The following is a 22,425-nucleotide window of genomic DNA, read 5'->3' on the forward strand; positions in this document are numbered from 1 at the left end:
ATAGCACGGCTTCTTCATAATAGATAATAGTTCCTGTGTCAAGGAAGACTCTCGCGCGTATTGTCGCGCATCAGAATTAATGTTACCGGACGTTGAGAAAATATATTTTAACAAAGATATATGTTCCCATATAAGGATCTCGAATCTCTACGGCCGAGAAATAAACGACGAAGCGTATAATAGACGAGAAATAATCGAAGACAAATGCGCCGCGTCCATCCAATCGCAAAGTTTTTTCCGCGTGTTTTTCTTTTCCTGTACTGTTCAACAATTAAGGTAAACTCGGGTAAGATGGCCATAGTTTTTTTAAAATGCAAAAAACATACTTTTATTTTTGTTATTTTTTAATAGCGCTTGGCACATTATATATCTTCACTGAAGCTTAAATTACGTAATATTATCGAAATTAAAAGGAAAAGATTTAATAGAAATTTTATATTGTCAAAATGGTACAACATAAGCATTGGCCATCTTACCCAACTTTTTAAGAAAAAGATGATGATATAGTGACGGAAAGATGGCCATAATATTTATAAAAAAATAGTGAAAACGAAAATAAAAATTATAGGTCATATAACAATTTATCATATCTTTATAATATGTCTAACGTCGATTACGATAGCTTAACAGTAATTTATTCGACGTTGTAACAGTTTTTAGTGGACAAATGAAAAACTTTGCAAGTAGTGAAAAGTAAAAATATAAGATTCACAATATTTCGAATAATGTATGCGCATAAGCTACTGTAAATATCGATTATCTTTGATAATGACTAAAAAAGCTCACTATGTAGCGATTATTGAAAAAGTTACAGCCTATGGCCATCATACCCTAGTTTACCTTATATTTTTTTAGTTTTTTTTTTCTCAAGATAGTTCTGCCAGCAATCGTGTCTCGATTACAGACTTTTCAATAAGTTCGATAGAAAATGACTGATCGGTATCTATCTAGGATCGAATGATAGGAACTAACCTGTCATTAAATAATTGTTAGAGGGGGTACTCGTTGTTAACGGGCCTGGCAATTAGGGGGTAGTTAGCCCCCTGCGCGCACCCTCATTTACGGTGGCCGAGCACCGCCGACCCTGCTGCTGTCACGCTCCGCCGGTCAGGATGTAACCGATGCAACAGATGACACTGACTTTTCGATTGCGCGCCATGCTATTCTCATATCATGACGGGGCACGGGAGCCCCCGTCATTTATTGCTCCCCGGTCAGTCGGCTCGTGCCATGTGGCGATCCCCCTCGTCTACGCAGAAACGATAGCCCCGAACGACGACGTGTCATCAGTATGTCTAATTTACGATCCACCGCTCTGTTTCGACCTAGTTGATCCTAATATTTTTCGAAAATTCGACCAATAACTGAGTCTGTATTTAAGCCTTTAAGTTTTAACCGAGCTTTTAAAGTGTTTCGATTTCTGCGACGCGTGCCATGACGAGTATTTTCGGTTTGAATAAATTTGATTAAAAGGAAATATATCCTTTAAAAAGATATTATTTTAAAATAACGACAGTAAAATTATAATCTGCAGTTACCTACGTAATTAATGGAAAAAAAATTTTCTGTTAAAATAACGTGTATTAAAATTTTCTTGACATAATTTAATTTTCTGAAAAAATAACTTTTCATTTTTCATACCGTAAAGATAAAATTCTTGAAATGAAGAATCGTTTATCGATCAGTAGATGTTTGAAAAGACATATTCCTCGAGCTGTAAGAACTGATGTTAATCCAACCCAAGCTCTATTTGGCAAAATACCGTAAACTCTGTGGAGCGCCGAAATACCGGTCTTTTAAAGTCTCGCGATTGATCGGTTGGCACGTCTTGTAAGGCTCACGCCTACGCGACGATTTGTCAACGTTCGACATGATAGATCCATTAACGGACTGGTCAATGAAAATTTATGAAGATCCGTTCCCTTTTTTCTTTCTCGGTCGGTTACGATTATTGCTACGGTTTATCGCGATGACAGGTAACCTCTTGTCCCTGTCTCGTTGCCCTCCGATAATGGTCCAACGATTTGACGAGTAATTTGCAGGTCGCACCGATCATAAAATACCGCTATCCTGGACTTCGAGGCTCCGACAAACGACCTAGACTAAGTAAAGTGCTGTGTTGAGCTGCCGAGTGTTACTGTAGAACGACCATTTATCTATCTCTCATTGTCCCGTTGGCTTTCACAGATCGAAATCGATAATTATCGATGACTGGGTTGGCAATATATGATTATTTCTTTCCGCTCATCAATGGCGGATCTTGAGCTATCTAATTATTTCTGACATTAATTCAAAACTAAACTTTGTCATCTCTCTTTTTATCTCAAAAATAAAACTTGTATAATTAATCTAATTTCTTTTCCTTTCAGGAGGACTTTTATGTATAAACCTTCCACGATTGATCAGTGATATCAGATCATAACCCGCGTTACGGTACAGTGCATCCGAAATACCAGGCGCGACACAACATGCCGTCAGTGAAAAAGGGTGAGCTGGTCTCGTACAGAGGGGCGTGGATTCTCTCTCTCTCTCTCTCTCTCTCTCTCTCTCTCTCTCTCTCTCTCTCTCTCTCCTGCAATTACACCTCACGTGCCGGTCGTGTGGCTCGTCAGTCGTGCCGTGCGAGCGACTGTCGAACGTCAGGCACGTCGTCTCCTGTTCGTGTGGCATAATGTCGTATATTCCGGTGAGTCATGTGCGAGAAATCGCCGTTGCGGACGCGACGGAGCGCGACGGCACGCGGCCCGACGACCGACGACGATTCTCTTCTCTTCCTCCTCCACCACCCTCTTACCTCATCGGCATTCACCCTTCTCTTCCTCGCGATGCATCTTCCTCGCCCGGCCGGACGCCCTCGGTCGGATGCATGTCGAATGCATTTCGCGGCCGAGGACTTTGGACGAAAGATTTGACGGAATCATTTTTCAGCGACTCCCGGTTCATTTAATCTTCTCTCGCGATCGAAATTGATTTTCTCCGTGACATCAGTGATTCGAGGTGCTAGTTATCGCCCGTCTTTCAGAAAAATTATATCGAATTTTATATAATATTTTTATATCACCTTTTTATATGTACATACATAATAAAAAGTTCAGTTTTGCAAATAATTACGTGACCAATTCAGAACTTTTCTTTCTTTTCGTGACGATTAATTAAAGTTATGATATACATTTTTTTATTAACAACCCATTTGTATAGGCTTCTTAATTTATGGAAAGATTATCTTAAAATGATACAAGTAATATGTACTTGTATAATATGATATATATATATAATAGGATAAAATATATAAGTATTTAGTATGATTTAGAAATAGTTTTCTCTTAACACATTTTTCCTATAATCTTGTCAACTATCGTCGTAAAAATTCTACGTCATAATTTAAATACTCTGTTGTTAGTCGTTACTTTAACCAGTCAACCGAATCGAATCGAAACGTCAATCGGTTTCACTGAGAACTTTGCAATCTTTTTCATTGAGCTGAGCGGGAGGTTACGTTAGAGACGTTCGTTAGAGTATTTTTTTGAGAAAATTTTCTCGATTAGCCGTATATATGTACGTCATGACAACGTGACTTGACAAAATTACGTAGCCGTTTTGTTCTACGTTTAGAATTTATCGTATATAACGGGAAGATGATGACCATACGATTATCGTAAGTATCATCTGCCATTTCTCTCTCTCTCTCTCTCTCTCTCTCTCTCTCTCTTTCTATATGCATTTGCGACGTTCGTCTCGCGACCGAGGTATTGTTGGCTGACAATTTACATTCTTACACCCACGCTAATGTCACGTATGCAAACATCGATTTGATGCTAATCGTTCCAATAACGAGTCAACGACGATATACTTCCCCTTCGCGAAGAGAGAAGGAGGGAGAAAGAGAGATTCGTTGACGATAAAGAAAGTCGACACCAATTATTATGCGAAATTCCCTTAATTCCATGAGATAAATTTAAATGGATATTCATTTTCCATATTATGGTATAAAGCAAAAAGAAAAAATATTTATCAGAATCCAATAGAGATTGTTTTACACAGTTAATACTGACATAAATATGATTTAATAAATTATATAAAACAAGCAATTAATTAGAGCGAGATGATAGATGAGGTCTCAATTTGATATTCATTCTCGGGAGGAAAATAATAATACGATCGATCGTAAACGCGTTAAAGACGACGCATTAAACACAGTTACGACGAGAGAACGTTGCGCGTCCCGATTATATCTGTCCATAAAAGATAACGATCATAAAAGACCGATAACTAAATAGAAATCCCTAATGGCGCTGGCACGGTACTCGAGCATTCGCGCGCACCAGGTACACCAATACGAGGTACCTGGCCGACGCAGGTACTCGACCGTACGAGAGCCGATTCCAGGTAACGGTGCTGCCACTTTAGCATATATATGTTTATACACGTATATCTATCGAAATAATAACGACGTTTTATACATATAGCAACCATTGTGCGGACCTAGTGTCCAATCAGGAAGCAGGCAAGAGATTTATTTGCGGTCGCGATAATGGCATCGGATTATCTTCAGGTACTATTCGCACATCAGTACCTACATTTTCCGATTTTTCCGATTTACATGACCGCGCAAACAGTGGAGAAACTGAGCAATTTGAATCTCCGTAATTGATGCCTTTCATTATAAACAGTAAGTCGAGCTTGCCTCCACCGAACTCTGATTGGATTTAATTAAATACGCGTACAATCGGGAAGAAATTAATTACGCATCTAGTTATGTAAGAAAGTAATACTTCCTAGTAGCTCTCAAGTAATTACATCGTCTCTTGTCGTTCGGGACATTAATATAAATGTTAGCTTTCCGCGTCGGAGGCTATCTCAAGTATATAACGCTTCGTAAATTCGTTCAATTTATACCGCACCGAACTTTATGATGCAGCTGATACTACGGCAAAATCATGCAGAGCGAGAATTACAGTTCCATCTGCTTCCGTTATTACATAAACGCATCCGATATATTTCGACAAATTATCGAAGGGTAAAGAGTCTGGAAAATTGACACATAAAATGCATATAAAAGCGATAAAATAAATTTTCATCCTCTTTCCTTATCTTCTTTATCGCGCAATAAACGTTTCCCGATTAAATGTCATATTTAAAAATTAACCAAATTAAAAGACATTATGTTAAACTAAAATATGCGTGTGTGTTCAACATGGAGAAAACTCTTTGTAAAAATTATTTCCAAGTATTAAGAAAAATTAAATACACTATGTACATTAATTTCTAAATAATAGCGGATCCCATCTCTCTCTCTCTCTCTCTCTCTCTCTCTCTCTATACGCACGATCAATAACATTTATAAATAACAATGCAATTTAGCCGCCGCCCTTTGATTCATCGCGATCGCGATGTAGTCGTGGGTAACGAGCCGTGGAAGCACGAAAAAGAAGAGGGTAACGATGGAAGCGCCCTGTTTACAGTCTGCTCATGTAGATACCAACGAACCTCATGCATTTTGACCGTTGCAGCCTGGAGAGTAGCCGTACTCTCTTAGAGAGCGGATAGTTATCTAGAAAATCTCCCGCCAAAAAGGTGTGCGGCGACTCACCAAGCGTGAAGACGATCTCAAACAAAGAAAAACCGACGACGCTCGGTCATATAGTAACGCCTTAATATTTATTAAAAGTGTCCACACAGGAATGTGTTCTTTAAATTAATTATTACACCGAATGTAAAATGTCTCTAAAATAACAAACATGTTTGAAAATTTCTGTTTGCTAACAATTTTTTGTTTTCAAAATAAATTCAATATACATCTATTGAATATTAAATATATAGTAACGCCTCAATATTTATTAAAAGTGTCCACACAGGAATGTGTTCTTTAAATTAATTATTACACCGAATGTAAAATGTCTCTAAAATAACAAACATGTTTGAAAATTTCTGTTTGCTAACAATTTTTTGTTTTCAAAATAAATTCAATATACATTTATTAAATATTAAATACATAGTAACGCCTCAATATTTATTAAAAGTGTCGACACAGGAATGTGTTCTTTAAATTAATTATTACACCGAATGTAAAATGTCTCTAAAATAACAAACATGTTTGAAAATTTCTGTTTGCTAACAATTTTTTGTTTTCAAAATAAATTCAATATACATCTATTGAACATTAAATATATAGTAACGCCTCAATATTTATTAAAAGTGTCTACACAAGAATGTGTTCTTTAAATTAATTATTACACCGAATGTAAAATGTCTCTAAAATAACAAACATGTTTGAAAATTTCTGTTTGCTAACAATTTTTTGTTTTCAAAATAAATTCAATATACATCTATTGAACATTAAATATATAGTAACGCCTCAATATTTATTAAAAGTGTCCACACAGGAATGTATTTTTTAAATTAATTATTACACCGAATGTAAAATGTCTATAAAATAACAAACATGTTTGAAAATTTCTGTTTGCTAACAATTTTTTGTTTTCAAAATAAATTCAATATACATTTATTAAATATTAAATACATAGTAACGCCTCAATATTTATTAAAAGTGTCGACACAGGAATGTGTTCTTTAAATTAATTATTACACCGAATGTAAAATGTCTCTAAAATAACAAACATGTTTGAAAATTTCTGTTTGCTAACAATTTTTTGTTTTCAAAATAAATTCAATATACATCTATTGAACATTAAATATATAGTAACGCCTCAATATTTATTAAAAGTGTCTATACAAGAATGTGTTCTTTAAATTAATTATTACACCGAATGTAAAATGTCTATAAAATAACAAACATGTTTGAAAATTTCTGTTTGCTAACAATTTTTTGTTTTCAAAATAAATTCAATATACATCTATTGAACATTAAATATATAGTAACGCCTCAATATTTATTAAAAGTGTCCACACAGGAATGTATTTTTTAAATTAATTATTACACCGAATGTAAAATGTCTATAAAATAACAAACATGTTTGAAAATTTCTGTTTGCTAACAATTTTTTGTTTTCAAAATAAATTCAATATACATCTATTGAATATTAAATATATAGTAACGCCTCAATATTTATTAAAAGTGTCCACACAGGAATGTGTTCTTTAAATTAATTATTACACCGAATGTAAAATGTCTCTAAAATAACAAACATGTTTGAAAATTTCTGTTTGCTAACAATTTTTTGTTTGCAAAATAAATTCAATATACATTTATTAAATATTAAATACATAGTAACGCCTCAATATTTATTAAAAGTGTCCACACAGGAATGTGTTCTTTAAATTAATTATTACACCGAATGTAAAATGTCTCTAAAATAACAAACATGTTTGAAAATTTCTGTTTGCTAACAATTTTTTGTTTTCAAAATAAATTCAATATACATCTATTGAACATTAAATATATAGTAACGCCTCAATATTTATTAAAAGTGTCTATACAAGAATGTGTTCTTTAAATTAATTATTACACCGAATGTAAAATGTCTATAAAATAACAAACATGTTTGAAAATTTCTGTTTGCTAACAATTTTTTGTTTTCAAAATAAATTCAATATACATCTATTGAACATTAAATATATAGTAACGCCTCAATATTTATTAAAAGTGTCCACACAGGAATGTATTTTTTAAATTAATTATTACACCGAATGTAAAATGTCTATAAAATAACAAACATGTTTGAAAATTTCTGTTTGCTAACAATTTTTTGTTTTCAAAATAAATTCAATATACATCTATTGAATATTAAATATATAGTAACGCCTCAATATTTATTAAAAGTGTCGACACAGGAATGTGTTCTTTAAATTAATTATTACACCGAATGTAAAATGTCTCTAAAATAACAAACATGTTTGAAAATTTCTGTTTGCTAACAATTTTTTGTTTGCAAAATAAATTCAATATACATTTATTAAATATTAAATACATAGTAACGCCTCAATATTTATTAAAAGTGTCCACACAGGAATGTGTTCTTTAAATTAATTATTACACCGAATGTAAAATGTCTCTAAAATAACAAACATGTTTGAAAATTTCTGTTTGCTAACAATTTTTTGTTTGCAAAATAAATTCAATATACATTTATTAAATATTAAATACATAAATCAATAATAAATAATCATTTTAATAATTGAATAATATTATTAATATACGCTATCCTGTATGATGTTTTACGAAGTGCAAGTAATGTATATACTAAATTGAATAACGAATTGGCAATTCATCCATGATCTAACGGCGAGATTCAGGTGATCAGGCGGAGATTATAATACATTCTGCTTTATGCTTACAAATCGACAAATATTATGCTTCTTACATCCGGTAGTCCAGTAATATTGTACATTTAAGGACATCGACTTCGGAGATTACGTTCGCGGAACTCCGTTAACTTCGGATGAGTCGTTAATCTTGAAACAGGCGGCAACTATAACGCCGCTATTAGGCACACAATCGCACATGTATGTATATACATAGTGTGTAATCACCGTTATATCTTTAAACCCTAACCGTTACTTACTTGATATCTCTATATGCGCTAATTAAAGAAGGAAAAACACACATTATTTACAAGATTTATCATTTTTCCGCAAATATGCAATATCGATAAACAGTTTCTTATAATTCCTTGTAATTTCCAAAATTAGGTTGTCTGTAAAATTGATTTTCTCCGTGTTGGTAGAATCACGCCAAGCATAACTCTCTATGATGCTATATTACATAACACGCGATGACAATGTGTGGAATCGGCTATTGTCTCGGAGAGGAGGCAAAACTATTACTATTTCCGCGGTTTACTCTTCGCGCTTTAACGACGGGCAGCGTGCCAAATTGAGCCGTGCTAAATCGGCTATCGTAGCCTATCCGTGGCGCGTGGCCCGACCGGCAGAAATTAGTTACGCAGAAATTAGACACGCACCCCGCGTACCGAAAGAGACGGAGGCCGTTGAGGCGAAGGAGAGCGAGAAAAAAAAAAAAAAAAAAAAAAAAAGAAAAAAGAGAGACAGCTCTCTCGACGGTCAGTGTCGAGGGAGCGATCGCGTCAACCAGAGCCATTCAAGGTAGATCAATTTCAATATGGTACTCGGCCATGTTTAATGAGCCGTAAATTGGTTCGGCCCACTGTGAGAGAGCGGGAATACCCTTCGCCTACGCCGGCTCGTCATCATTCAATTTTCCGTAACACGAGCGGCTGGAAGGAGGGAGAAGAGGGAGAGTGTGTTATTGTTTTCTTTTTCTCCATGGATCCCAGCCGTGCGACGATTATTGAAAAATAATCCCCGATCGATTTGATCACGATCAAATGGGCGAACCGCAATTTGAGAAGCTTCGAGTGAAATTTTATGGAGATGCGCGCATATGAAAGTTGATGAGCGACGCCGAGGACGTCGATTTCACGGATTTTTGAGAATATCGATCGAGACGATAACGGCCAATTTTTTGTTTTCTTAGCGACAAAATTCCCGATGGCCAGTCTCACAGTTAAATTTAATCGCCAATCTAACCGAGTAAAACGGTCGTAATATATATATGTATATATAGATGGAGAAAGACTGTGTAGAATTAAAAACTAGAAAATATATTGATAATTTTATACAATATTCTTACGAGTTTTTACTTATGGTGCGATGTTGTATCAACAATCGATCTAAACCCTAATTAATCAGAATGTCTATCTTCACGCATACGTGCATCCACCTTGCGGTCAATTATACCGCACGAGCTAATTTTAATTTACGCCCGACCTTATCCCTCTTCCTGCTATTTCCGCATGCAAAAACACACGGACAGTATGCTTAAGTATAATTAACAAACGTGATCAAATAATTCTTTAGATATATTTAGATAAGTTGAACGTATATATATGAAAGTATATATATATATATATATATATATATATATATTATACATCCCGTTAATAGATTTCACAATAATTTCTCATACAATTGATCGATGGTTCGTTCTCGCGTACGGAAAATTGTAAATTCATAGAGTAATAGATAAATCGATCGTCGGCCGCGAATTATCAATCGACGCCCGATCGAAACGACTACAAATGAGGCACAAATTGGAGAGCCGCGTGGATCTTCCTCACCTCGCAGATTCTATTCGCCTCTTCTTTTCGCGAGCGGCAGGATGACGAGGCAGGTGTCAGAACGCGCGCGGCCACTTCCTCGGTGGCGATGTTGTCGGCAACATCTGGCCAGCCGTTATCCACGGACCGGGATAACGTTCTTGGTCTCCTATGATTCTCCGATTAACGCCGGTGCTGTGCCACCAACCTCCTCCCCCCTACCCTCCTTCCGTCTCGTCCCTCTTTCTTCGCGTGCCCTAATCCTCTTTCTCTCTCGCAAGCGCGAAATGATACCACTGTCTGTGATTGCGCGGTACCGGTTTCTATCCGCGAAACGCGATGCGCCTAATCGACGCTGACTTGCAATTAATCCGCGATTCGTGTGCGTTGCGCTCGTAGAAAGTCCAATTTAATAAATTGCGCCGGCTCGGGGCAATTTAATGCGTCTCGCGAAATGTCGAAGCGCGCGCGCGGCGATTGTATTATACTTATATCTTTTCTCGCTTTTGATTCTCGTTCATGTTCGCTACGACGGATTAATTGAAAATATTTCTCTATCAAAAAGATAAATCAAGTATATTAAGAATATTAATGAAATTTTTGTCTATATATGTCTTATAAAAAAATTCACACATCAAAATCATTAATAACATTCATTTTTCTACATCTCCCTTCCATCTATTTCATCTTAAATTATTTTTATATGAGATATATTGCATTACTTTATCTTTTTTTTTACCTTAAAGTATTAATAGCAAACGATAAGATTTTCTGTTAAAATGTAATACTAGAAGAGATGATAAGATAGAATAATAATAATATCGAAAGGTAATTATAAATTTAAAATATAGAAAGGTAGAATATGCAATATAAAGTCTCTACAATTATTTTACAAAAATGCAAATTTCATGAATATTCCGATGTAGTGTAATATTTTAATCGGTATACATACCTATATTATAAAAATAAGATAAATAAAATTTTTTCTCATATTTGTAGAGAAAGAGGCGATTATTTACGGAAAGTAATTTCTTCGATCGCTAAAATAAACAACATCAATGATGTCAACCCGACTGATGTAGCCTACGATGTGCGATCGCCTACTCGGCTTTCACATTCGATCATTCTCGACGTCGTCTTCCGCGTGGCTTCTTGAAAACGGATCATCGGGGAGGAGGCACTTATCGGCGGGGTCGCTTGCCTACCTGGTTCGACCGCCATAAATACGCGACGCGCGTGTATTTACATAGGACCCCACAGTGCACATGAATACGTAAATGTAAATAAACAAAGTGAAAAAGCGACGCGCCGATTTGCATGTATGCATGCACGCATGCGTGCATGCACCGGCTACCGTTGCCGTTGGTAGCTTTTTGCCCGGCCGGTCCGTATGCCCGCGGGCCATGGGAGATGGGAGCCGCCACAGCCCATGTTTACGAAGAAAGGGGGAGACAGGGAGGGGGAAACAAACACGAAAGAGGGAATAGGGATTTAAATTAGCGGTGGCCTCGACCTACGTACGCGCGCGCCGCCACTTATGCGTCAGTAGTGGTGATTCGTATTATGGAAAAGAATGGGAGAGAAGAGTCGACGAGCTATGTCACACCTGCGGTGTCTCGAGGTTATTACCTTTCAACTTCGAACGACGGTTACACGATGGTGTGATATTAATTGCGATATTACTGCGCTATAATACACAAAGTTTAGATTTTATTCTCACTTAAATCATTTAAAAAACAAAAATATTTGTGACAGATATTAGTATCGTAAATTAAATATCTGCTCATTTTTCAGGGAAAAAAAGAAATCAAACAATTTCTTATCGAGATTAGGAATATATTAATCATCCCTCTCTAAAAAAAAAAAAAAAAAAAAGGCATATTATTAACATTTAACTTTTCCGCGATGCTGATTGATTGTCTCGATGTCTCGTGCTTGTCAAGTGCGTTATCGCCACTTGCTTGGCGCGTGTCGTCTGCAGCTGTCAAATTTTGACAGTTTGTAAATATTAAAATTAAATATTCAACAATCAATTAGCATTGCGGAAAAAAAAAAAAACTTAACGCTCAAGCGTAACATACGCAATATAAGCATACATAAAATAAATAGCGCGCGCTTAAAATGTGTTCTGGTATTATAAATATCGCGTGTGTCCGATTCCAAACATCGACACCATCATGAAAGCAAGTTTGCGGTGACGCCGCGCACCGGTAGCGCGATCGTTGGTGGTCTCCGTCGAATTTCTAAAGCTACCGCAAACGCGCGATATCCGTCGCCGGCCTCTCCCTGTCTCCTCTCTTTCTCTTTCCCTCCCTTCCTCTAGGATATATTCTTACGGAATAGAGAATACTCGACTAACGATTCGCCGGCACCCCGGCGGAGCTTCGTCATGCTTGCAAACTATCCCGCACGGCACACCACGAGCAACAGAGTCCCGACGCAGGTGTAAGTCACGGACGCGGGAGAGGCAGAGAGCATATCTCGGACTCGGTCTTGCAGGGCTGCAACCGCACGGTACCGATGCGAATAGCCTAATCTGTAAGCTAATGACCGCGGTGGTTGTCACGCTGTAGAAAATTACACCGCCGCGCGGTTTTGACACTGATTATTACAGCGGTCGGAATGAAAGACGAAGCCTGTGAGAAGAGTCTCTTCTTCTCCTCTCTCCTCCTGCTTCGGCCTTACGCACAATTTTCATCACAGGTGGACTCTACGCAAAATCGACAGCGAATATACATACTATCGCTATTATAAATATGGCGGTGTAAAGAAGAGACGCGTGCATTTAAGTATGCATGTTGATAATGGAAGTAAGAAAGAGCGAGGGTTTACAATTACAGTTTTACGATCTCGCAATCGCGGCCCTGCTCTTTGTGCAAACTCCTAAGCGTATCTACGTGTGCGAGCTGTACGTGTTGTGTACGCCGAGAGACCTCACGTTTGCTCGGTATATCACATGCCGGTGCAGTGACTGTCAGTATACCGCGAGCTTCACTTCGACCTCATCTCAGTTACTACCGGTAGTCGAGGCGGAGAGAGGTCGGCAATTGCCGTTGAACGTACACGCTATTGTGCGTCGTTATATCGTCAAGATGATTCTTCCTAAACCCTAAAAGCCGATCAACACGATAATGAAATAAGTTATAAATTGCGTATATAATTGTACGCACAATTAATATCGCACCTAAAAATATATAATTAATAACTATGTAGCTACATAATTATGAGTTATTATAATGTATTGGTAATATATATATATCGATGATTTATTTATCGTCACTATTATTACCAATGTTATTCAAAACTTTGTGCAATTATTTCTTTCATACAAATTGGGTAAATTAAATTCTTACATGAAATTATTATCTTTTTTTTTGTTTTTTTTTTCTTTCGTTTTTATATTCGTTATATTGATATAACATTATATTCGGATTTAATGTCAGTCATAATGGATAAGTCACGACAGCGTTAATTAATCTTTCGACACGCGCGTTACACCTGACTTTACAATCTATACTTAAACTTTCGGCGCAACTTCTACATCGACATTAAGCGAAGATTGCTTACGTAAGTTGCTTAACTAGTGAATGATCGTTCGTCCATTAATATTGACGTCTCATTAAAGTGCTGAAGATTTCTAATAATTCGCCGCGGTTCCAGCCGTTCGAAATCGATTCGCTTTGCGACACAAGCAGCCCGGCCAAGCTAACTGTCATTCGTCGCTCCGATAGAACTCGGATAATTCATCGATCCGGCTACGTATCATGCACGAGAATACGAACAGTAATTCGTATTAATGCGTCGATTTTATTATCCAAAAGCTTTCACGCGCGAGAGACACGAGCGGCTCTATGAGTATCGCTGAAGCTTTAGAATGGCACTACCAGTAAATAAGTAATTATCACTATTACTGGCACGTGTTACGTTGAGTCAACGGTTTGCGTTAAGTATCAAGGCATCTGCAATGATGCCGCGAAACGCTGGTGGTCCGAGAATAAAGCGTGTATACCATACATTAAGCGATGGCCTAAAAGAATTATATTCACATATATAGCAGTCAAAAATCTCTGTGTAACATTACCTTAATATTAATCTGATCAAGTCATTAAGATATTATTCTATCCCTTTATTTATGACTTTTTGGCAATTATTATACAAGGATTAATCTTTGAGGAAAACAGAGAAAGATGTCTTGGAATTAAATTTTATTTCTAAATTAAAAAATTCTTCCCTCAAAGAGGGTATCTACTCAAACCTTGTAAAAAAATTCCCTGAAAATTCCCCGATTTTTCAGGTATTTTTGTTCCAAGTAGAGAATATTTTAAAGACTTTTTAAATAAATTTTTCTCTAGGAAAAGTATTTTTATTACAAACGTTTTCAAATACGTTTTCATTCATACAAAGAAAAAAACAGAGCATCTTAAGTTTTAGGTTCTAGGTCTTTTATAAATGTATTAAAAAAATTAATAACTTTCTTAAGCTAAGTATTTTTTTCTTAATAATTCTATCGATTAATGAGCTTTTGTAATTTTCTTTCCCTGATCTTTAATTTTTCCACAGATACAAAAGAAATGAGAATTCCAAGTTTTCCATATTTTTCCAGTGGATAGACACTCTGTCAAAAATTCAATGGCTTTGCGATTTAATGCAACAAGTACTTGATAAAAGTTAGTGTTTGTTGATTTTGCACCTGCATAAACTATGACCAAGGCACCTTACTAGCATGATGTATTAGCTCAATTATCGAAGAATCTAATAATAAATAAAATAAATTGTAGGCAAAAATACTATTTTTGCAACGTCGACGTTGAAAGGATTAAACCGATTTAGAAAAATATAATTAATATGATGTGATACATTATATTTAATTATACTTCAACGTTTCCGTTCGGACAGTATCGCTGCACAAGCAGTTATAATAATCTGTTTAACTAGTCGATAAAACTTAAACTCTAAAAATCGCAGGTCCTCTTATTTTAATCGCGCTCTCATTCCTTAGAATTGCCTATATAGCAAGAGATTTTTGCGAAAGACTGTTTAACGAGTAAGGCAGAGATCATGGACACGTAGACAGACCACAACAACGCGGCACGATCGAAAGAAAATTCCGTGAGCTTAATCGATCGTATATTACAAACGGACAAGTGACAGGAAGTGGCGTCGATACGCCGGCGTAAATAACTACTATTTTACAGGACGTTTATCAGCCTAAAATGTACGTATTCGCGTATTACATATATTCGCGGAAAAATCACCATCAAGATTTAGGAGACGCGAATTTCCCGGATTACGAGTTACGTGATTAAAGGGGAAATAATTTTCTTGGTAAATCGAAGGGATAGACAGGCGTGTAATTTATTCGGAATGAGGAAGCTGGTAAACGCGATGACAATATCATAAATAAACAAAATCTTTTCAGTATAAAGGTACAAGAGAGATATTTTTTCCTTAAAGAAAAGAAACGGTGAAAAAAGAAGAGAAAGAGGGAGAAAGAGAAAGGATAGGCGGCAGATAATCTTCGGAAAAATCCCCGGCAGTTAATCAAATGTAAATTCGAAAACGATCGCCGCCCACACCGGTTGCCGGTCGTTTTTCCTACAATTAACGACCTGTCGATAAACAGCTAAAAATTGGCGCGACTCGCGCCGTTTTGCAGCCGTGGGTGCAGCTTTGACGAGCCGAGTAAGCGCCACAGTCTAACCTGTAATTAGGGCACCTTGGGTGTGATTCTAATTAAGGGCCTTAGCTCCCCATAAATCTCCCGCTCGTACGAGGGTCATGTTTGGATGAACCCTGAGGAATCGAATCTTAGGCTCGTTTAGAAAATCAAATCACCCACGGCCACTATATAATCGATCGGCCAGACAAAAACGTTGTTAGGAAAAAAAAAAAAAAAAAAAAAAAAAAAAAAAAAACTAAGAATAAAAGGAAACGATTAAGACAACCGATAAATCCAATAGAAACGAATTTTATGGATTAAAATGTGAAAGACTTTGACAGAGAGGAAGAAAAGTATGAGAGGAGAAATTGATTTATAAAATTGATCAAAAAATTGATAAATATTAAAAGACTATATCACATTGTAATATATAATGTGTAACGAGTACTGTAACGATTTTACGCAACTTTCTCTTCTCCACGCGTGTAGATATTCGAATTATTCGTTGCTGCGGAACGTGTATTCTTGCGCAAACGACGACGCAAGCGCGAGCGCAAGCGCAAGCGCATCGCATCCCCCATCAAGTCGAGAGGGAAAATGGTGCGCATCGCGCATCTCGGGAATCGCCGTTGTAACTTGCGGCCGGAGGCAGGTAACCGTACGCATGTTAGCCGAGGCCGCAAACGCGCCGCGTGTACGCGCGAATAGTCGCGCGAGAGTAAGTCCGTGTCAGTCAAACGCGCGCCATTATGTTGTAAATCATCGGTGATTGTCTGAACTGGAACTCCAGCGGCGGCGGTGAGATGCGTTGCCCGACTAGTAATAATCAATTTATGCACTTCATCGGCCGCAATAAATTTGTTATTAGCCGCAGCCGTCACCGCCACCGCATTAGTCTATACGGTGGATCGATCCAGGATCGGATAAGAAGAATAAGTCTCGCAGCTTGCGATAAAAAGAGAGCGAGATTACGTGGAGATGAAGGATAAAGGACATTTTTTTTTGCTGAATTTTATTTATGGCTATAGATAAGAAAAAAAAACATAGGCATTTATTATATTAATTTATCTAAGAAAAATAAATAATATATGTATAAAATTCTCACATCTCTGACCAACTCAATCCGACCCTGGATCGATCGAATCTCTGCGCGGTACAGAGATCTATAAATAGGTCCCTAGATCACGCGAGCCTCGCACACACCGATACAATATCGGGTGACGTATGCGTTTGTCGCCTTCTTCGCGCGAGATATAATATCGCGTTTGATGGACAACGCGATGGTGTCGATGGATCGATTGATGATCCTGAGCCCGACGCAATCACGCGCGGGTTTGTTGGATACGAAATCATCGAGACTCATTAGTCTTTGTTATATAATTACATAATGGCAATTTGATTGCGAGGACCTCATCTGATGGCTAGGAGTCATCGCCGCGTGAATAGTGAACGTAAATATGTAGCTGCGTCTCTTGCAGCCCCAATGTTATTATTATTTTAACGCATTATCGCGATAATGGAAATATGTCGTTTTCGTGATTTATAATATTTTTAATCTTATATTAATTTATGTTGCTTTTTACTCTTGTTCGCAAATCAATTGAAATCTCTAATCTATCATTATTATTATTATCATATATGACATTATTATCATATAGACGCAGATCAATAATAGTTGTTTTAAATTATGTTTTCGACAATTTGTTTGAAATTTCTTTTCTCCCAAGTTTGTGTCGCCTTATTGAAAAAAAAAAAAAAAAAAAAAAAAAAAAAAAAAAAATCAGTTGCGCGATTTATAGAATGACTATAATTGTAAAATTTTTAATTGAAAAAATATCCGAGTACGTTTCAAACTCAAAAGTTTTCCTGGCAATTAACAGCCTGTGTTGTACAAAGCCGCAAAGAGTTTTCGGTAAATTAAAATCCGCTAGTGGGCGTAAGCCCTTCGAATTCATCGGGACACGACCCTTCCTTTCCCTCTTTGGGACGGGCAAGCGCGACCGGCTCATTTTGGTGCGTATTAGTGGAGGATAATGAACTTTTTCAAGCTGCTTGCCGCCTTTTGCGAGAATGACTCCGAATTCCCGAAAAAAGAAAGAAGGCAAATGGAGAGAAATATGTGTGTGAGAGCGCTCTCGCGCCCTGAATTTCTCTCATACGACAGAATCTGTTATTTCTTTCCGAATAGACGGTTTAAATTAAATCGTATAGATTCTCGTGTGTCACAAGACAAGAAAATTGTCATTTGTATTATATATAAAGCCTAAATTTAAACGTTCAATAACTTACGTACACCCACGATTGCGCGTAAATACCATATGACATATTGCGTTGTAACGATCTAAAAGATCGATCGCGTGGCTCTCGAAATAAAATGTCAAACATAAACCTATCATGACTTACCAGTATCACAAAACTAGTTCCAAACAGAATTCGTCAATAAAGATATTTTTATGACACGACCGCTGGTACGTGATATTAACACCATGTGTTTAATTAGCATCACAAACACGTTAAACTGCAACACAATATAGTCTGATTATCGATAATTCCGAGAGACGTCTCTCGAAAAGACATTTGTCATGTATTTACTTTATATTATTTATCAAGTACGTAGATGCGCCTTACGAAACGTCTCGTAATTATATAATAAAAAAATAATAAAAATCTCGTTGTAGGTAAACTTTGTGAAATTTCTTTATATCTTCTTTTTTAACATTTATCTTAAAATAGGTATTTTGGAAAATAATATTAAAAGTACATATTTCTATAAAAATAATAATACAGAATATTATTTGTAAAATATCAATCTACATTAAATACCAATAAAATAATTGACATCTGTGTCAGTAAATTCTGTAAATTTATGTCGATACATCAAAGATCATTATATATTTTTCCGTGTTTCAAAGCTCTATTTCGAATGACTTTTATTTAAAATAAAATCTCAAAGAGTACACGTGGACAATTTGGAAGTCTCGTAAAACTGTCAAAGTTGTTCACACTTTTCGGTCGGTTCCAGTAATCTTGTAAAGTACGACACGGGGTCTGGCGAAAAAAATAGAAGCTGACGACTTCAGGTAAACAGGCAATTCAAGCTACGAGAAAATATTTTGCCAACATACGTCTCCAGTAATGATACAGCGCGTTACGACACGATATATTTTAAGATCCAGATATTTTACACTCGGCGGTAAATTTTTAACGTGCACATATTTTGACATTATTAATAATTCTAGTCAACGTTCGTTTGTCGATTTCCCTTCTTTCATCGCATGACATTCGAGTTTTAACACAATGGTTGCGCTATCAATTAGTGTCAGTTAGCCACGTTTATTTTTATCCACGTAATTCAATAAAGGACCTATATTAAAAAAGTTTCACTAATATCATTTATAATTTCCATATGAGTTTTAATAGGTCTTTACTTAGAGGTGCCAAACGCTTTCCCTGGTTCGCGTTTGACATCAGCGACCTGGAAAGTTTCGCAAGAAAATGATTTTCGCTTCTATCTTGCGAAACGTATTGTATTCCATATGCGTACCACACATCCATTAATATAAACACTTTGTGTTCTCATTGTATGTATATGATATATTGACAGTTAAAAATATCACGAGAATCATGTCAGCATTATGCAAGAACAATTTTGCATTTCCTTCTTCTAATCTCCTTCGTTAGTTTCATAATTATTAAGATACAGCAATAATTAAATGTAAATTACTTTAAAGAGATAATGAGCCGAGAAAAAAGTAACATTATTAAATATAGCGCAAAATATTCAATAACAATTCGTACACTCACAGATTGTCGTAAAGAACATTACAATTACTGATCGCTCAAGAAAGAGAATAAATAAAATCCAATTAGCGCGAGAATTAGAGGGGGGAAGGGAGGGGGAGGAAAACGCGGGGATGTGAAACCGTAGCTCGACGGCCACATATCTCCAATGTCAAGAACGCGACGCCCGGTCGATCCCGTGACCGTGCGTGCCACTCGATCGGGGCGCTTTCCTTTTTTTTTTTTTTTTTTTTTTTTTTCTTCTCACCGCGATCGCCTTTTGACTCCGAACGCGAAGAGGGCCCCGAGAGGAGCCCCCAGCGAAGAGAAGACGAAGGAAGACGAGGGGCGTGTCCGGTCGCGCGGCTTCTACAAAGAGATGCCCACTTCCCAGTGGACTCCTTCCACCTCCTCGGGGATCCCCTTCCACGTGGGCCCCGGGACTCCGCGTCCGTCCGTCTCGACGTTTCCCCTACCAGCGGGGCCTTAAGAAAACCGGACGGCATGGTCCAGACCACGAGATCGTCAGGTAAAGTCAGTTTACGCAACGCTTCCGTACACGAAGCATACACGGCGGAAGGTCTTGGACGGAAGCCGGACGTGAAAGCTGACGAACGTAATAAACGTCTTATTCGTTCTCGAAACGTATCCTACGTCTTAAATCGACATTTTTAAAACCATCCCTGGCACAACGATTTACATTGATACTGAAATCAAACGTTACAAGAATTGTTGAAAAAAAAAAAAAAAAAAAAAAAAAATAAAGGCGATGACAATTGATTGAGGCGATTTTTGGAGATCAGTCTCTCCAAATATTATGATATAAGGTCGCCGGTAGAATCGAGGATCAATCATCCGGTACACGCACACACGAGAATGACAACTTACGCGGCCTTCCAGCAATACGATCTCCTGGACTCCGAAGGCTACGGGTCGGCGAGTAGCCCGGAATCGAATCCGCGTGGCAATTGGCATCACCAGGACATTTATCCGCAACCACCGCGATCCAGGGGCAGCAGCTGCGGCAGCGTCAGCTCCGTAGACAGCCACCACCAGCAGGAGTACCAAGAGATCGGTAGCGCTCCAAATGGCAGCCTCCACGTGACCGCTGGCTTCAATTTCGGCGACTTTTACGAAGGCTACTATCAGGAGGGTGGCTGTCGAAACGAGCATCAGTCAACAATGAACGTTAATGGCGCCAGGAATATTAAGGATCATCACGCCAAGGTGACTTATAGAATGAACGAGCAGTGCGCGTCTTACGACGACGCAACGTCCAGAATGACTTTCAATGAGAATACCATAAATAAGCAAGAATCGGCAGGATATATTCAAAAAATGGACCACCATCCAGTCGGGATGTTTCCAAATTCCAGAACCGATTTCAGCCAGAGTCAGGAGGCTATTTTTGCTGCGAAAAACTACGTAAAAAGCGGTATCTATCATCCGCGGAATGAAAGTCATCCTTACGCTCAGAGAACGGATGTTCTTTACCTAGGCGCCGCTTATAACGTGCCGAGGAATGAAGCTAACCTGGCAAACAGTCAACCGGGCAAATGCGATCAGTCGAGGTACCATCAGAGAAACGACAGCCTCCACGTTTTGCCAGTGGAATATGCCGGACAGAAATCCAAGGAGGTGGCGGTGCAGAAGATGAAGAACAGCACGCCCGGCATCGAAGTACTGAGGAAGAGGCGACTAGCGGCGAATGCCAGGGAGAGAAGAAGGATGAACAGCTTGAATGACGCCTTCGACAGATTGCGGGACGTCGTGCCCAGTCTGGGCAATGATAGAAAGCTCAGCAAGTTCGAGACGCTGCAAATGGCACAGACTTACATCGCCGCGCTCTACGAGCTGCTGCAGCGCGAATAAACGCGAGTTTCGCGACAGAAATAATCTTCCTGAAAAGGAGATCGAGTGTTATAGCTCCATGTCATTGTGATGACTCCTTGAAGCCCGCGAAACGTCAAATATGGAGCTAAGAACGTCACAACTATGATGGGACAATTCACGTTCTTCGAGAAGATCGACGCAAATTTCGATGACAAAAATCTCGAGTATCAAAGTTAACTACATCGACATCGTCTTCGTGGGATTCTGCAGGGGGGGGGGGTGTTTCCCGTTTGATTTTCCACTATTCGGAGAGATGCTAATTGAAAGATCGCTACTTGGGTCTTCAACAGAAACGACAAGGCCTGTCTTTCTCGTCGACAGACTTCAACGTTAACTGCAGGTAATGACGAATTGTCGGGATATCGAGAACGAGACGACTCGCTCGCGGAAAGCATGAGAATTAACGAGCAAACTGGGAATCGAGACTTCATTAACTTGTAAATGAGTCACTCAACCACGGCGGCATCGACCGTAAACGGAGAGCAGAAGTACGTAAGCAGAAAAGTATAATACCGGCGTCGTTATCGCGGCCAAGGTTTTCAACAGATTCTCTCATTGACGTGTCAAAACATTTCGAAAAATCGCCATTTCTTTCAACTATTATTATTGATGTATAATATATATTATTTTCAAATTCAATATGGAACATTTTAAAGTTATACAAACCACCTAACGTAACATTTTTTGACGAAAAGATAATTCATTTTGTTATTACATAACATCCATCTTGCAGAAATAATTTCTCTATCCTTTAGATATATAGCTCTCTTTAAATATTAAACGTATATATCTCTCTTTACATAAATAAATCAGATTAAATTTTATTCTGTCAATTAAAAAAAATATATATAAAATAAACAAAACAGATTTCGCCTTTTGAGATATTGAAAAAAAATAATATACAAATGGATTATCTTTAGAAATCATCAGTATATTGCCAGCGATATCAAAACTGACCGATTATGAGGTCGACGGGTAAAAAGTCGCTTTTAATTGCACATGTTAAGCTTAATCGAG

General features: G+C 37.6%; 1 protein-coding gene across 1 annotated transcript; it reads left to right on the forward strand.

The window, feature by feature from the left end:
- Positions 1-19,891: 19,891 nt before the first annotated feature.
- On the forward strand, positions 19,892-22,184 carry LOC140670392 (uncharacterized). The gene has a single exon (XM_072900949.1). The coding sequence runs from the start codon at positions 20,392-20,394 to the stop codon at positions 21,385-21,387; it is 996 nt and encodes a 331-aa protein (XP_072757050.1). The 5' UTR covers positions 19,892-20,391; the 3' UTR covers positions 21,388-22,184.
- Positions 22,185-22,425: the final 241 nt, after the last annotated feature.

The sequence above is a fragment of the Anoplolepis gracilipes genome, chromosome 10, assembly GCF_047496725.1.
Source record: "Anoplolepis gracilipes chromosome 10, ASM4749672v1, whole genome shotgun sequence".
NCBI classification, from domain to species: domain Eukaryota; kingdom Metazoa; phylum Arthropoda; class Insecta; order Hymenoptera; family Formicidae; genus Anoplolepis; species Anoplolepis gracilipes.

What these genes read in the sequence shown, in the direction of transcription:
- LOC140670392 (XM_072900949.1), top strand. Translation starts at nt 20,392, where the DNA reads ATGACAACTTACGCGGCCTTCCAGCAATACGATCTCCTGGACTCCGAA.